This window comes from Apodemus sylvaticus, chromosome 12 (assembly GCF_947179515.1).
Source record: "Apodemus sylvaticus chromosome 12, mApoSyl1.1, whole genome shotgun sequence".
Taxonomy (NCBI): domain Eukaryota; kingdom Metazoa; phylum Chordata; class Mammalia; order Rodentia; family Muridae; genus Apodemus; species Apodemus sylvaticus.
Window position 1 is genome coordinate 16,833,282 of NC_067483.1, and position 18,465 is coordinate 16,851,746.

At 37.6% G+C, this 18,465-nt stretch overlaps 1 protein-coding gene across 6 annotated transcripts in view; it reads left to right on the plus strand.

Moving 5' to 3' along the window:
- The window catches only part of Relch (RAB11 binding and LisH domain, coiled-coil and HEAT repeat containing), a 101,986-nt gene that overhangs the window by 11,079 nt on the left and 72,442 nt on the right, over positions 1 to 18,465 (plus strand). For all 6 annotated transcript variants that reach the window (XM_052201233.1, XM_052201232.1, XM_052201234.1 and 3 more), the window contains exon 2: positions 11,649 to 11,738. In XM_052201233.1, the coding sequence (XP_052057193.1) occupies positions 11,649 to 11,738 (90 nt within the window). The remainder of the gene's footprint in view (positions 1 to 11,648; positions 11,739 to 18,465) is intronic.

Below are 18,465 nucleotides of genomic sequence, written 5' to 3' on the forward strand. Positions count from 1 at the left end.
ACACTATTTTTCCACAAACCCAGCCCTACAAAGGATAATAGAGGGAAAACACCAATACAAGGAGGGAAACTATGCCCTGGAAAAAGCAAAATAATAACTTTCTTTCATCAAACCCAAAAGAAGATAACTACTCAAATATAAAATTAACATCAAAAAATGATACCAAGCAATAATCACTATTCCTTAATATCTCTTTAACATCAATGGACTCAATTCCCCAATAAAAAGACATAGACTAACAGACTGGATATGTAAACAGGACCCTACTTTTTGCAGCATACAGGAAACACACCTCAGTGTCAAAGACAAAAACTACCTTAGAGTAAAAGGCTGGAAGACACTTCTATAAGCAAATGGTCTCAGGAAACAAGCCGGAGTTGCCATTCTAATATCAGATAAAATTGACTTTCAACCTAAAGTCATCAAAAGAGACACAGAAGGATACTTCTTGCTGGTCAAAGGAAAAATCCACCAAGAAGAACTCTCAATCCTGAACATCTATGCTCCAAATGCAAGGGCACCCTCATTCATAAAAGAAACTTTACTAAAGCTCAAATCACACATTGCACTGCACCTAACACAATAATTGTGGGTGACTTCAACACCCCACTCTCCTCAATGGACCGATCAGGAAAACAGAAACTAAACAGGGACACAATGAAACTAATTGAAACTTTGGACCAATTGGATTTAACATATATATATAGAGAGAGAAACCATTTCTTCCCAAAGCAAAAGAATATACCTTTTTCTCAGCACCTCATGGTACCTTCTCCAAAATCGATCAAATAATTGGTCACAAGACAGATCTCAACAAATAGAAGAAGATTGAAATAATCCCATGCCTCATGTCAGATCACTATGGAGTAAAAGTGGTCTTCAATAGCAACAAAAACAACAGAAAGCCCACATACAAATGGAAACTGAACAGTACTCAATGATACCTTAGTCAAGGAAGAAATAAAGAAAGAAATCAAAGAGGTTTTAGAATTTAATGAAAATGAAGGCACAATATACCCAAATCTCTGGGACACAATGAAAGCAGTGCTAAGAGGAAAACTCATGGCCTTGAGTGCCTCAAAAAAAAAAAAAAAAATGGAGAGAGCATACACTAGAAGCTTAACGGCACAACTGAAAGCCCTGGAACAAAAAGAAGCTAATTCGCCCAGGAGAAGAATAAGACAGGAAATCAATCAAACTCAGGGCTGAAATCAATCAAGTAGAAACAAAGATAACCATACAAAGAATCAACAAAACCAAGAGCTGGTTCCTTGAAAAAAAATCAACAAGATAGATAAACCCTTAGCCAGACTAACCAAAGGGCACAGAGACAGTATCCAAATTAACAGTAACAACAGAAACTCAGGAAATTCAAAAAAATTATCAGATCCTACTACAAAAGCCTGTACTCAACACAACTGGAGAATCTGGAGGAAATGAACGATTTCCTAGACAGATACCAAATACCAAAATTAAATCAGGATCAAGTAGATTATCTAAACAGTCCCATAACCCCTGAAGAAATAGAAGGGGGTCATAGATAGCCTTTCAACCAACAAAAAAAGAACAGGACCAGATGGCTTTAGTGCAGAATTCTATCAGACCTTCAAAGAAGACTTAACACCAATACTCCAATACTCTTCAAACTATTCCACAAAATAGAAACAGAAGGAATACTACCCAACTTGTTCCAAGAAGCCACAATTATGCTGATACCAAAACCACACAAAGATCCAACTAAGAATGAGAATTTCAGGCCAGTTTCCCTTATGAATCTCAATGCAAAAATACTCAATAAAATTCTTGCCCACCGAATCCAAGAACACATCAAAACAATCATCCACCATGATCAAGTAGGCTTCATCCCAGGGATGCACGGATGGTTCAATATATGGAAATCCATCAATGCTATCCACTACATAAACAAACTCAAAGAAAAAAAAAACAAACTACATGATCATTTCATTAGACGCTGAAAAAGCATTTGACAAAATTCAGCATCCTTTCATGCTAAAAATCTTTGAAAGAACAGGAATTCAAGGCCCATATCTAAACATAGTAAAAGCAATATACAGCAAACCAGTAGCCAACATCAAACTAAATGGAGAGAAACTTGAAGCAATCCCACTAAAATCAAGGACTAGACAAGGCTGCCCCCCTCTATATATATCTTTTCAATATAGTTCTTGAAGTCCTAGCTAGAGCAATTAGACAACATAAGGAGGTCAAAGGGATACAAACTGGAAAAGAAGAAGTCAAACTATCAATATTTTCAGATGATATGATAGTATACTTAAGTGACCAAAAAAACTCTACCAGAGAACTCCTACAGCTGATAAACAACTTCAGTAAAGTGGCTGGTTACAAAATCAACTCAAGCAAATCAGTAGCCTTTCTTTACTCAAAGGATGAACAGATTGAAAAAGAAATTAGGGAAATGACCCCCTTCACAATAGCCACAAACAGCATAAAGTATCTTGGAGTGACTCTAACCAAACAAGTGAAAGACTTATATGACAAGAACTTCAGATCTCTGAAGAAGGAAATTGAAGAAGACCTCAGAAAATGGAAAAAATCTGCCATGCTCGTGGATTGGCAGGATTAATATAGATAAAATGGCCATCTTGCCAAAAGCAATCTACAGATTCAACGCAATCCCCATTAAAATCCCAACTCAGTTCTTCATAGAGCTAGAAAGAGCAATTCTCAAATTCATCTGTAATAACAAAAAACCCAGGATAGCTAAAACTATTCTGAACAGTAAAAGAACTTCTGGGGCAATCAGTATCCCAGACCTCAAACATTACTACAGAGCAATAGTGACAAGAAACTGCATGGTATTGGTACAATGACAGGCAAGTAGATCAATGGAATAGGATTGAAGACCCAGAAATGAACCCACACACCTATGATCTCTTGATCATTGACAAAAGAGCTGAAAACATCCAGTGGAAAAAAGATAGCCCAAATGGTGCTGGTTCATTTGGAGGTCAGCATGCAGAAGAATGCAAATTGATCCATTCTTTGTACTAAGCTCAACTCCAAGTGGATCAAGGACCTCCACATAAAACCTGACACACTGAAACTAATAGAAAAGAAACTGGAGAAGAGCCTTGAGCACATGGGCACAGTGGAAAAGTTCCTGAACAGAACACCAATAACTTATGCTCTGAGATCAAGAATTGACAAATGGGACCTCATAAAATTACAAAGTTTCTGTAAGGCAAAGGACACTGTCAAAAGGACAAAACGGCAACAGACAGATTGGGAAAGGATCTTCACCCACCAAGAACTCAAGAAGTTAGACCCCAGAGAACCAAATAACCCTATTAAAAAATGGGGTACAGAGCTAAACAAAGAATTTTCACCTGAAGAACTTCAAATGACTGAGAAGCTCCTTAAGAAATGTTCAACATCATTAATCATTAGGGAAATGCACATCAAAACAACCCTGAGATTCCACCTCACACCAGTCAGAATGGCTAAGGTTAAAAACTCAGGAGACAGCAGGTGTTGGCGGGGATGTGGAGAAAGAGGAACACTCCTCCACTACTGGTAGGATTGCAAGATGGTACAACCACTTTGGAAATCAGTCTGGCAGTTCCTCAGAAAACTGGACATGACACTTCCAGAGGACCCTACTATACCTCTCCTGAGCATATACCCAGAGGACTCCCCGGCATGCAATAAGGACACATGCTCCACTATGTTCATAGCAGCCTTATTTATAATTGTCAGAAGCTGGAAAGAACCCAGATGTCCCTCAATGGAGGAATGGATTCAGAAAATGTGGTATATTTACACAATGGAATACTACTCAGCAATTAAAAACAGTGAATTCATGAAATTCTTAGGCAAATGGTTGGAACTGCAAAATATCCTAAGTGAGGTAACCCAATCACAAAAGAATACACATGGAATGCAGTCACTGATAAGTTGTTATTAATTAGCCCAGAAGCTCTGAATTCTCGATACAGTTACCATTTCAAATGATACCCAAGAAGAGGTAAAGAGAGGACCCTGGCTCTGAGAAGAGTTGATCCGGCATTGTAGGAGAGTACCAAGACAGGGAAATGGGAGGGGGCTGATTGGGAAATGTGCAGGCAGAAGAGGGCTTATGAGACAGATAGGGAGGGTGGAACTGGGAAAAGGTAAAGCATTCAGGATGTAAACAAAGAATATAGAAAATAAAAAAATAAATAAAAATTTTAAAAAAGAGGTTAACTTTTCCAAAATGTCCCTCTTGTATTAGAACATTTGGGAAGTGAACGATATTTGTTTGTTCTAGAAAAGAACTGTGTCTGATTAATGGCCCTGACCATGTTTCTGTGGTGCACTATCCTACAGCCATGTTAGTCAACAAAGAACTCCTGCAGAAAGTTCTTAAAGACTGTGTTTAAAAATCTGTGGCTAAAGAAGTGCTTTCTGGAAGGAGCTGTCTCCTGAGGGGCCCTGCCAGAGCCTTGTAGAAACAGAGGCCGATGCTAGCAGCCAACCATTGGTCTGAGCATGGAGTCCCCAATGGTGAAGTTGGAGGGAGGACAGGAGGAGCTGAAGGGAGGACAGGAGGAGCTAAAGGGGTTTGCAGCCTCATGGGAAGAACAATGATGTAGGCCAACCAGACCCCCCTCAGGGCTCCCAGGGACTGAGCCATCAACCATGGGGTACACATGGGTGCAGCTGCATTTGTGGTGGAGGAATGACTTGTCAGGCATTGGTGACAGGGGAGGTCCTTGGTCCTATGAAGGCTTGATGTCCCAGCATGGGGAAATCGAGTAGGGGGTAGGTGGGAGGTGGATTGGGTAGAAAGGCATCCTCATGGAGCCTGGTGGGGGGGGATGAGTTGGGGGTTTTCTGCAGGGGGTGAACTGGTATAGGGAATAACATTCGAAATGTAATTGAAGAATATATTCGATTAAAAAAAATCTGTGGCTAAGCTGGGCAGTGGTGGCTAATCCTAGCAGTGGGGAGATAAGGCAGGTGGACTGTCTGAGTTCAAGGCCAGCCTGGTCATGTACACAGTGAGTTCTTGAGCGGCCAAGGCTACACAAAAAAATCTCTGCCTCAAAAAGTCAAAAGAAAAAAAATTACAAGCAAAATCCAAAGAATTATACTTATCTTGAATCTACAATACATTTACTTACAAAATCTGTTGCAGTTTAGTCCAGTCAAAATTAATATTAATTTAATAGTATGTATTCTATGACAAGATGGAATGAATTGTAATGAGTTGAAATATTTTAATTTCTTTTATATACTTGACTGTTTAGCCTACATGTATGTCTGGACATCACCTGTTGTACCTGGTGCCCCACAGAGGTCAGAGGATTTAGATTGCCCAGAGTTGGAGTTACATTCAGTTGGAAATGGTGGCACATGTGGAAATCAAACCTGCAGAAGCAAAAAAATGCTCTTAACCATGGAGCCATCTCTTCAGCCCTTGTATTTGTCTTCTATGAAATTATAATTATTACTTTTAAAGACATCACAGGAATATTTTCCCTATTATAAAATATAAAATAAAATTATTGACTTGAAATATATTAAAAATAGGCACTAGGCTTATAACTAGATGCTGAAGCAGTCACCTAGGAAGCATTTGTGAAGCCCTGAGTTTGATATCAGCACTTTTCACACACACCCAAAAAATGTAATAAATATATACATCTTATCACTAAGTAGCTTTAACTGTTTTAGAATTCACTTTACAGATCAGGATGGCCTAAAACTCAGAGATCTAACTACCTCAGTCTCTCAATGCTGGAATTAGAAGTGTAAGCCACCAATTCCCAGCAAGAAAATGTTTTTCAGTGCTATAATGATACCAAGTTAAAAATTAAATTGTATTTGCCTTCCTTAAAGTTCTTCCCTGTTACATATTTAAGTTCTTTAAAAGTTAAAAGAACAATACTGCTAGTAAGGATAAAGAATGTATTGTGACCAAACAGGTTCTAATCTAGGCATTAATGTATATCTAAAAATATTAGGAAGAAAAGGAAGACTTAGTAAACTATTAAAAGGTGGGTATTTCAATAGAGAACTCATTTATCTTAGATTTTTTTTTTGTATTTATTACCTTTTAAAGTTACCTTTTAATAAATTTAACAAGAGACAAAAACAAATTTTTAAAAAAATGGGTACTTAATGTTTACCTGAAACTGGGATTTTGGGACCCATGTCTAAAATCCCAGCATGCATAAGGCTGAGACTGACAGAAAACTTTAGAGTTTAAGGTCAGTCTAGCCAGCTGGGCGGTGGTGACGCATGCCTGTAATCCCAGCACTCTGGGAGGCAGAGGCAGGCGGATTTCTGAGTTCGAGGCCAGCCTCGTCTACAGAGTGAGTTCCAGGACAGCCAGGGCTACACAGAGAAACCCTGTCTCCAAAAAACCAAAAAAAGAAAAAAAGAAAGAAAAAGGTCAGTCATGTAGGGAGACCCTGTTTTAAACTAAAGAGAAAGTTATAGAAAATCAAGTCAACATATTTCTATCATTCCTTTAAAATCAGGTGTGAAACAGAATTCTGATACAACACTAGAATATTGGTTGATAAAAGACTTTCCTTGTGTTCGTGCATTTAATACACAAATTGGAGACATCGGAATAGCTAATAAGGAGATATATTTGTGCTATTCCTATTGGTGTAATAAAATAGCCTGACAAAAAGGTAACTTAAGAAAGGAAGGGTTTATTTTGATGTACAGTTCTAAGGTCTGGTTCATGGAAGCAGCAGGAGCTTGAGGCACATTATTCGGGAAGCAGAGGGAGATGAATGCTTGTGCGTAACTCACCTTCTCCTTTGTATGCAAGCTAACATCCTAACCCAGATGAATCTTCCAGCTTCAGTTAACCTAATCATGATAATCATTATCATGCACAGACAGTCACAGAGTCTAGTCTCCCAAGGGATTCTAGATCCCATCCGGTAGATATATAGTATTCATTAGAGGTCATTATTAAAATGGGTTTCCTATCTTTTGAATGAAAACTTACTAAGATTTACAAATCTTGAGAGTACAGTTTGATGGTTTCTTTTTTTAGTTGAAATAATTTTTTCATAGAAAATATTTTGATCATGTTTCCTCCCTCTCAATTCCTCCTAGATTCTTCCCCCATCTGCCAAATTTGTGCTCTCTCTCTCTCTCTCTATCTCTCTCAAAAAATTTTTTAGAACCAAAATACATACAAACTGAAACCAAAATATACAATTTCAATATAAGTAAGACAAAATATACCATTTTGAGTTCGTATTTTTTTGTTGTTCAACTATTCCCAGGTGTGGGGACCTATTCTGGAGTATAGGTAATACAACCAGTGAGAGGCCATTGGATAAAACTGAGTTTTGCCAGTAGATAACAATTTTAGATTTAGATTGCTTCTTGGTTAGGGGTGAGACCTTGTGTTCGTACTCCCCCTTAGTGCTTGGATCTTGTCAGGCTTGAACCTGTGAGGCACTTGGACATGTTATCCTACTCTCTGTGAGTTCATCAGTCCTGTTGTGTCTGAGAGAGCCATCACCTCTGGCTCTTACAGTCTTAACATAGCCTCTTCTACATAGATCCCTGAGCCTTGAAAAGAGGGGTTTGATTAAGGCATCTCATTTAGGACTGAGTGCTCCAGAATCTTTCGCTGCACGTTTGCAGGTTGTGAGTCTGTATTAGTAACAGTCTGCTGCAACAAGCTTCTCTGGTAATAGCTGAACAAGACACTGATCTATAGGTAAGTTTAGCAGAATGTTACTAGGGAGTCATTTTGTTCATTGCTGTGTTCTTTTAACAGAATAATATAGTGAGTTTTTTCCCTGGCCTATGACCTATCTAGTCTCTCACCTACTTGGCTACTTTAGCATTCTCAGGCATGGGTTCCATCTTTTAGAGTGGGTCTTAAATCCAATCAGATAATGGTTGGTTGTTCTTAAAACATTTGTGCCACTATTACACAGTATATCTTGCAGGCATTTCACTATTGTGACTTACAATGCTTGTAGCTAGGAATGAAGTGTCTAGTTCGGCAGGAGCTTGACTTCTCTGTGTTCAATGATATGTGTTAAGTGTCAATCTTCAGCAGTAGGCCCTTACCATCAGATTGTGGAGAGTAACCAGTAGCCTTGTCTGATGGTTGGGTGTTTCTAGGGCACTACTTTGGGCAATAATTCAACAAGATGTAACTCATTGCTGACACTGGGGGGTTTACATAAGGTATTTAATTAAGGCATGCTATCCCTATTATTTGCTGACTCCATTTAGATTTATTTCATACAAACAAATGTAGGTTTCTTTCATATATGTATACATTTACATATATGTATACATTTACATATATGTATACAGCAATAGGTTTTCCAAGTGCCCTTTAGTATTAGTTGTCCTTTCCCGCATTCACACTTTATCCTCCTCTCTCATACCTCTCCCCATTACCTTCCTATTATATCTTCCCTTTGTCTCTTCATAATAATATATTCATATATTCCATTTCCCTTTATTTAGGAGACACCTGCTCCCCTTGCCACTGCCCCCGCAACCACCCACTAGTCCCTTACTAGGTACCTAACCTCTGTGGCTATTGGATTGTATCATACATATTAAAAACTAACATCCACATATAAGCGAAAGCATATAATTGTCTTTTAGGGTCTGAGTTACTGCATTTATAATGATTTTTTTTTCTGGTTCCATGCATTTACCTGAATTCATAATTTCATTTTGTTTATTTGTTTACTTACTTGCTTACTTAATTTTTTTGGCTTTTTGAGACCTGTTTCTCTGTGTACCAACTCTTGGCTCTCCTGGAACTCGATTTGTAAACAAACCAAGCTAACCTCAGACTCTCCAAGATCCACCTGCCTCTGTCTCCTGAGTGCTTGGGATTAAAAGCATGTGCTACCACACCCAACTAATTTCACTTTTCTTAACAACTGAATAACATTTTATTGTTTAAGTATTCCACACTGTCTTTATCCATTCATCTGTTGGTAGACATTATGCTATACCATGCTATACCAACATCTATGCTGTCCAATTTCTGGCTATTATGAATAAGCACCAGTGAACATGGGTGAGAGGGTGTTTTTATAATAAACAAATAAAATGTAGAATCCTTTGGGTATGTACCCAAGAGTGGTATAGATGGATTTTGAGGTAGTTTGATTCCCAGCTTCCTCATTAACCACCAAACTAGCTGATTTCTATTATAGATGTACCAGTTTTCACTCCTACTAGCAAAGAATAAGTGTTCCCTTTCCCTACATCCTTGCCAACAGTATATACTGTCATTTGTTTTGTTGATGTTAGTCATTCTGACTGGGGTAAGATGAAATCTCACCATAGCATTATTTACATTTCCATATTGGCTAAAGCTATTGAACATTTCTATAAGTGTTTCTTAGCCATCTTCTGAGAATTCTCTGCTTAGATCTGTGCCCCATTTTTAAATAGGTTTTCTTGATGCTCAGGAGATTGTGTGTTTGTTTTTAAGTTCTTTATATAGTATAGATACTACCCTCTAAGTCTGATGAACGTTGACAAATGAATGCGTCTGTACTAACACAGGCTCCTACACTTTGTATGTGAATAGCCTGTTTTTCTTAATATTTTCTATTCATTGGTTTTTAGCAACTATGATATTCCTACATTTCTGTGCTCTGTCCTCATTGGTATCCTCTGTTTTGAATCTGTATCTGCCCAGCCTCTTGTTTTATCTGTTGTTGCTTCCACTTCTGTATAACTTGTCTTAGTTAGGGTTTTACTGCTGTGACAGACACCATGACCAGTGCAAGTTTTATAAAAGACAATGTTTAATAGGGACTGGCTTACAGGTTTAGAGATTCAGTCCATTGTCAAGGCAGAAGCATGGCAGCATCCAGGAAGGCATGGTACAGGGGAACTGAGGGTTCTGCATCTTTATCCAAAGAAAGCCAAGAACAGACTGGGCGTGCTCAGGTATCTAGGAGGGAGATCTCCAAGCCCATCCCCACAGTGACACACTTCCTCCAACAAGGCATACCTTCTGATAATGTTACTTCCTGGATGAGCATATACAAATCATCACATACCTTAAACATGTTTTTATGGTGTTCCAAGGAAACAATTCTGTTATATTTTATGTTTTACCCTTTTTCTTTATTCTTCATGTTGAATACTTTCCTTATTCTTTTTTAAAATCCTCATTTGTATATGTCTATGTACACGTGCCCAGAAGTTGATTAAAGAAATTGGTTCCTTCACTATCTGGAGCCCAACTGGCTACATGTCATTAGACTTGACAGCAAGTGCTTTTATACACTGAGTCCATCTCACTGCCCCTGTAATTACTTTTAAATTCATTCCTCTGCCGTGCTTATTCAGTTGTTATACTCTGCATTAAACTTTTCATATGAAGCATTTGCTTTTCAGGTCTACTGATATTTTCTAGAATTTCCATAGGTATTTTCTATATTCTGTTTTTTTTTTCTGCTAGGATTTCCTACCCTGATGTTGTGTTGTTCTTGTTCTGGTTGTTCTTGTTCTTGTTGTTCTTATTCTTGTTGTTCTTGTTCTTGTTGTATTCAAACATCATGACCAAGACAACTTGTAGAAAGAAGGATTTATTTTGGGCTTAAGGTTTCAAATAGATAAGTGCCTATCAAAGTGGCAGCAGGCAGGCAAGCAGACATGGTTGCTGAATAGCTGAGACATCACATCTTGAACAGCAAACAGTAAGCAGAGAGAGAGTCCCTACAAATGGTGCATGGCCTTTGAAGCTTCAAAGCCTATGTCCAATGACACATCATGAGCTCCAGAAAGCTGACACCTCCTACACCTCCCCAAATGCCGATAACTGGGGACCAAGTCTTTAAATGCCTTAGACTTATGGTGGACACTTCATTAAAACCACACACTTTCATTCATTGAACATAATTTTAACAGCTGCAATGTCCTGATTGTCACATACTCCTTGGAATTGATCCTGTTTGCTGATATTTCCTCTTGGGACTAGATGATTTGATTGTTTTGCTGTTCTTGTGTACCAAGTCACCTTGGTCTGTATGATAAACAGTGTATGTGATAGATTGTTAAGGCTGGATTTGGTCTGGGTTTTCCAGTGTTTTATGTTTTCAGTCAACAATTATCTAGCCTAGACTAAATCTACAAAGTCTTTGAGGTGGGAGTTCAAATAATTGTTTGGGGGAGGTGGCTGTTGTCTGGTTGGAATCTTTGGTTGGTTGGCTGGTTCTAGCTGGTTGTAGTATTTATAATACTCTCTTTGTGTGCTTGGTTCATAAGTAGGACATTTATTTGGGTAGGGAAACATAATTACCTAAAGTAGTTGAACTGGTTTAAACTTTTTTTTTTTTTTTTTTTGGATTTGGTTTTTCCAAAACAGAGTTTCTCTGTGTAGCCCTGGCTATCCTGGAACTCACTCTGTAGACCAGGCTGGCCTCGAACTCAGAAATCCACCTGCCTCTGCCTCCAAGAGTGCTGTGATTACAGGCGGGCGTGCGCCACTACCGCCCAGATTGGTTTGAACATTTTTATCTTTTTGGTTTAATAGAATTTCTAGAACTTAGAGTCATAGTTTTGTTAAGTGAAAATATTTATGGGTATTTGAATTATAATCTCCTATTTTGCAACTAAGTAAAAAACCTGTTTTGTTACTTTTCTCTTTTATATAGATCGAGCTGGGAGCATTAGTACTCTTGATTCATTAGACTTTGCAAGATATTCAGATGATGGTAACAGGGAAACAGATGAAAGAGTGGCGGGTAAGTAAGCCTAGAAAAATAGATTTGGATTCTTTCACCTTCCAGAAATAACAAAATGACCTGAGGAATTCCTTTCTCCTACCATACTAATGTTAAAATACCTAATTATTATACAAAGAGGTGTTGTTACTAATTTATTATGTTGGAGATACCCCAGCATTCTATCCCAGTGGCATTAGGAATTTTAGTATAAACCTACAATTTGCTGAATTTTCCTTGTGGCAAGCTATTAACAACTGCTGTAAAAACAGTTTTATGTTATCAGTTGCATAGTTCAAAGGTAACTAACCGTACCTTAGCCTCATTCCCTTGGTACTCCCAGCCAGGACCACATATGTCTCTCAGTACAACTCTGGAGTTTTCAAAGCTGGTTGAAATATATCTGTTCTGATTATTAGGTTAAACTTTGCCTTGAGTTCTGTGAACATGCCATAACTCTCACAGTTGTTTCCAGAAATTCTTGATTTTCCTGTGGTATCTGGTTCAACAGGGTCTTCCAGGATCCTGCCCATCCTAATAGAATAATATGTTTTCTAATTGCTTACTCAGTTCAGTTTCCTCCATTCCCATCCCCACCCACTTCCTCACCAGTCCTTCCAGATAAATATCAATCACTACTGGATATGTAGGGGACTCTCAGGACCAATTTGTCTTACATTGTATTCTGTCGGTATCATTTGATTCCAGTGAAAATTTCCTCAGAATCTACTGCAGAATTTGCCAGTGGAGAAACTATGGCTCTTTGAGTGCAAATATCTGGTTCTTCAGGGTTATAGCTTCCTATCATTGAAGTCATTCTACTTAGTGTTATAGGATTGTTTTTATAAGACTTTGCCAAGAGTGAGACATTGAAAGCAATGGAATGTGGGCATTCCTGAAACAGTAGAGCCATACAGATAGAGCTTCGAGGGCAGAATGAGTCTAGATCTACATCTATTATTAACGGACTTTCTTGTACTTAACTGGGACAAGTTTGTTAAAGTCTACACAATGCTGACCTACTATAGTCATTATAATAAAAATAATTAATTCCATGGGCTGGAGAGATGCCTCAGTGCTTAAAAGTACTGACTGCTCTTCCAGAGGATCCAGGTTCAATTTCCAGAACCTACATGATGACTCACAACTGTAACTGTAGCTCCGAGGAATCTGACTCCCTCACACAGACCATACATAAAAGTAAAACACCAATACATATAAAATAAAACTAAATAGATGAATTATTAAATGAATGAATGAATGAATGAATGAATGAATGGGACTGGAGAGATGGCCCGGTGGTAAAGAGCACTGACTGTTCTTCCAGAGGTCGTGAATTCAGTTCCCAGCAACCACATGTGGCTCACAGACATCTGTAAGCAAAAGTGTGCTCATATACATAAAATAAACCTTAAAAAAAAAAAGAATGAAAGAATTTTTGTAAGGTCCCTGCTTGCTCCAATCTAAACACTGATACTTATTGTCTCATTGAGGTAGACCACCTATCCACAAGAAACTAAGGCCTTGGGAGAAATTGTACCAGACTTGAGCAGTTGAGGTAGGATTCAAATCCAAATAGCCTTGAAACAGAGCCCACAGATAATTAGATTGTATGCTACTTCTTGATGTGAAGGATTAGGTTTGAGATAATTAAAATTTCCATTGCAATATGTGATATCCATTCCTTGCCCAAGACTAGAAACTTGATATTTAAAATTCACAATATTACATAAGTAAGGGGAGAGAGACTCAACAGTATAAATAATAATAATGTTAATTTAAAGAAAAGGTCACTGGAAGAATTTAATGTGACCTCTTATTCTTCATTATTTATTCTTTATGGCTATTTTGTTATGAGCATAATTTAGCAACAGTCATCAATACAGCAAATCAGATCTGCCATAGTAGCTAGCAACTCTACTCTAGCACTTGGATGCTGGGGCAAGAGAACTGCCCTAGACATAAGACTAGGCAGGGTTGCACAGTGAGACCCTAACCAAGGAAAGAGAATTAGAAAAAGAAGAAGCTTTATAGATCACATCTCTAATGTATAAATTAGCAAATCAAATGGTAGGTTAATTGAATAAACTTACGATTGGTTTATCCTCCTGTATCATTTGTACAGTAACATTGTTATATAATTACATAGTAAATACTTTGTTATATAGTTAATATGTGGATTTCAGGGGAATTTTTTTTGTTTAAGATGGATTGAGTAGAACTCAGTATGTAACTGGGAGTGACCTCGAACTCTGGCCTTCCTTGCCTCCACCTCCCAAATGCTGGGATTACAGTTGTATCCCACCACTACTTACGTTGCTGGCCTGGGGGTCAAATTCAGGCTATAGCCTCAAGATCCTGTTTAGTTTTTTCAAAGAGTTAATATAACAGATTCTATTGTTTTTAACATGTAACAGTTCCATACTAAAAAATAACTCTTGCCCACAAATTGGCCACATAATTATGTACCTTAATTTCCATTTGAAATTAGATCCCATTAGATTGAATCTGAACAAAGAGTTTCTTGTTACTTAGGTATTTTTGATTTCTGATTAGCAGAAAACACTGTTTAAAAAACAAACTTTGGGCCATTCCATCTTCCTTGGTGTCAGGACAGGAGTGAGAAGGTTGGTAATCTCTCCTCCAGCTGCTTCCTCATGGAAGAGTGGACCTCATCCTCCAAGCTTGGTGCAGCAGGAAGTAGAATGTGGGACTAAAGAGTTAGCTCAGCACTTTAGAGTACTGGCTGTGCTTCCAGAGGGCCCAGGTTCCACTCCCAACATCTTAGCTCAGGGCAGGACAGTCCTTAACTCCCATCCCAGTGACTCCAGCACCCTCTTCTGGCCTCTGCAAGCACCAGCAGTGTACATGGTACCCGGACATTTGTGCAGGCAAAGCAGAACATAAATATTTTTTTTTTAAAAAGGTGTTTTGAATGTGACAATTTTGATCTTACATTTTAAATCTAAATAATATATTCTACCTTTCTGGAGATAGCCATTTTTTTTTTTTTTTACTGTACTGTTCTGATATGCTAATGAATGTCTTCATTTTCCTTAAAGAAAGAACATGTTATTCTAGAAAACAGTTTTCAGTCTTGTGTGGAACCAAACATGTGTATGTGTGAGGCTTTAAGAAATTAATCACATTCTCCAAAGATTTTGATTTTTTTACTAATCATTTGTAATAATTTAAAAGTTAAAGACCATGATTCATGAAAGTAGGTTGTCCTGTCATCTGTCATTAGATCATAATGGAACCCTTAATAATATAGATAACACATATCCAGAATACATTGTCCTATCAATGTGGCTCTTTTCTAACCTTATGTTTGGGGTGGGCTGGGGTAGACTGCTTACTTTATCTTTTTTTCTTTTTCCTTTTTTTTTTAAATGGTGCAGGTCTCAGGTAGCCCAGTCTGATCTTGTACTGTATAGCTGAGGCTGGGTTTGAACATCTGATCTTCCCACCTCTACCTTCCAGGTATTGGAATTGCAGACAAGCATCACCATACTTGAACAGCTGTTGATATTTTATAAGACAGATATTATATTTATCACCTTTCTGCTAAGTTAAAAATCTAGTTATTTTCTAGGCCTGTAGAGTGTTTTTTAAATAGACACTCCACCCCCATCCCCAGAGATTAGATGGATGTATTTAGGACCCATTCATATGCTTTCTTACTGAGCCCTATCCCCAGGCTTAGGGGAAGACTTTAAATATTAGGCATTCTGCTCAGTATTGATAGAAAATATCTTATTTAATACTGTTAACATTCCTGTGAAGTAAGTAATGAAATATTTATTTTAAAAACTAGTAAAATGATACTTCAAAGATTTGCTAGTAACAGAACGCAAAAAAGTATTATATCCAAAGCCTACAGTGTCTGTTAGTATAAGCTGTACCTCTGAAAAAGTGTATATTTTTAAGAATATCAAATTTTAGTTTTTTCCCAATTAATTAATTAATTAATTAATTTAACCTAGTCACTTTATTTTCAACGAGGTAAAAGACTAAGGCTTTTTATTGTTGGCAGGTTTTCATTGAACTATACATTTAAATTGAATTGTATAACATGGAGGTTTTCCTTGGCCCTTAACATGCACACAAGTGTCTTTGTACCTCCACATGCAAGCTTGTATTCACAGTTATTCACACATTGAACTATATACATAAAATTGATAGTAACATGTCAGAACAAATGAGCTGGATTCTGATTTTGTTAACAAATGACTAAAGCTTTTTTAAAAAAGATAGATTTATAATATTTGAACTGCTGTTGTTTAGTTTATTTTATGCATTTTGAGCATAGAAGTGAAAAGTAGTTTTTGCCATCAAGGACTTTCTTTGTTCCTTGTTGCAAGATTGCTATGGAATTGTTGACAAGGGCTTTGATCGCTTTAGAACTGTGGCTGGGAGATAACTCAGCCCATAATGTGCTTACCTTGCAACCATAAGGACCCGAATGGAAGGAACTGCATGAGCTTCATCCTCAGAACCCGTTTAAAAAATCAAAATGAAAAAAAAAAACAGGTATGCATAGTATCATGCAGCTATAATCACAGTGCTGAGGAGGAGCCCCGGGGCTCTCTGGCCAGCCCACCTAGCCTACTTGGAGAGTTCCAGGCCAGTAAGACACACACCCTAGAAACAAAATGGAAGTCAGCTCTGCCCAGCACACGTAGCAAGTGTCTTTGTACCTTCACACACCTCTGTACACAGTTTTTCACACAGGAGAACCTGCTTTACAAACATCCATCTTTTAAGATCAGAGTTGTTGATTTTATTCTTGTATTTCTGCCTACTAGAGTAAACTTCTATGTTCACACACTGGTGAAACCCAAAGAGACACAAAGCTACTTGCTTACTAATTTTCAGGGAAAGATCCTCCTTAGTATCATCAATGGTCTTGTTGTTCCTTGGTTAATGGCCAAGGCAATATCTGTATCTGTTTTGCTTGTTTTATTGAGACAAATCTATGTGAACTAGGTTGGCCTCAACTTTATGATTTCCCGCCCCTAGCTTTCTGAGTACTGAGATGGCAAGCATGCAAGCATACACACACAAACACAGACACAGCCAGATTTTTTTTTTTTTTTTTTTTTTTTTTTTTTTTTTTTTGCAACAGGGTCTCACTAGGATACCCTTGGCTGTCCTAGAACTCACTATGTAGACTAGGCTGGCCTCAAACTCAGAGATCTACCTGTCTCTGCCTCCCAAATGCTGAGATTAAAACCATATGCCACCATTCCTGGCCTGGATATTTTTTTTTTTATGAAAACCCAATTTCTCTTATTTTGTGTATCTCCCTAGTTTAAACAAACAAACAAACAAACAAAAGGTGTATATGTGTGTTCTTTTCTATTAGCAGAGCCTTTGATTTTATTTTCTTATATTGAACTTGATATATGAATCTTATATTTAGATATTATTTAAAGTTGGATTGGTATTTCATGTTACCATGAAATTAAGGTAGTATTAGAAATAGGGAAAAAATATTGTAATGGGTGGTTATATGTAAGTTAAAAATAAAGGTAATGTTCATTAAATTTTGGTAGATTTCAGAGTCCAAAGTTCTCATGACAGTGTTAGTTTCACAAACAAAAGGGTAGTGGTGGCGCTCATGGGTAAGAAAGTTTAGAAAGATGGGGTTTTCTGCAGATTATTTATCTTTGATACTTGAGTATCTTAATATTAATATATTATTAATTAGTACTAATAGTATAGTATTAGTGATTATTGATATGTAATGCCACAAAAGTTTGACATTTGAGCAGTTACAGAGATAGTTGAGATAAATTGCTAGTTACTAAAGGATTAGAATCAGTATGATATGGACATTAATTGATGGTAGGATAAAGACAACATGTATGTGATAAGTTATCTCCAAGTTTCCCTTAGTTGGCTTCCAAGCCTGCTCACTGGATGGATGAACCATTAAGTGGGAAGAGTCTACTAAGGAAGATCAGGTTTGAGAAGGAAATGATGCAATTCATTAGGACCAAATTCAAAACTTAGGAAACATTCAAATGGGCATGTCTAGGAATAACAATGTATCTGGTGAGAGGGTTTTAAGATTGTGATCCTCAAAGCCACAGGCATTCATGTCATGGGTTAGGTAACATGAGAAAAGGTCCAAAGATGATAATGAGAGAAACCAAATTCAAGATAGTGGAACCTAAGCAGAAAGAACAGTGAGGGCAAGGGTTTCATCGCTGAAAGGCTTAGAGGAAGGATCTCATGTCAGCATGAGTTAAGTTAAAAACAAGCATTGTAAAATAGTTGTACTGGGTTGGGACCTAGGGTAATTTAACATTGCTTATACTGACTTAAATGTTTAAATTGTAAACAATAAAAGTCTAAGGCACACTCTTAATATGCATGCATGTTTGTAGTTATTACATTTAATCTCATGAGATCACCTTAGTTTGGGTTGGTCAACTAGAATGAGTAGATTGGTTGTTAACTCCTACAACGCTTTACACACACACACACACACACACTCCTACAACGCTTTACACACACACACACACACACACACACACACACACACACGCACGCACGCGCGCGCACACACACATACTCCTTTATATGCTTTTAAAAAGAATGGTGATTTTAAGAACTGCTTGGAATTTGTTCCTTACAGGGAACTCAGTTTGCACTTCAGTCCAGTGTTTTAGGAGGCTTTGTATGTATAAATACTTTGTGGCATTAAAAATCTTCCTTGACAGCAGGAGAGAAAAAGAAA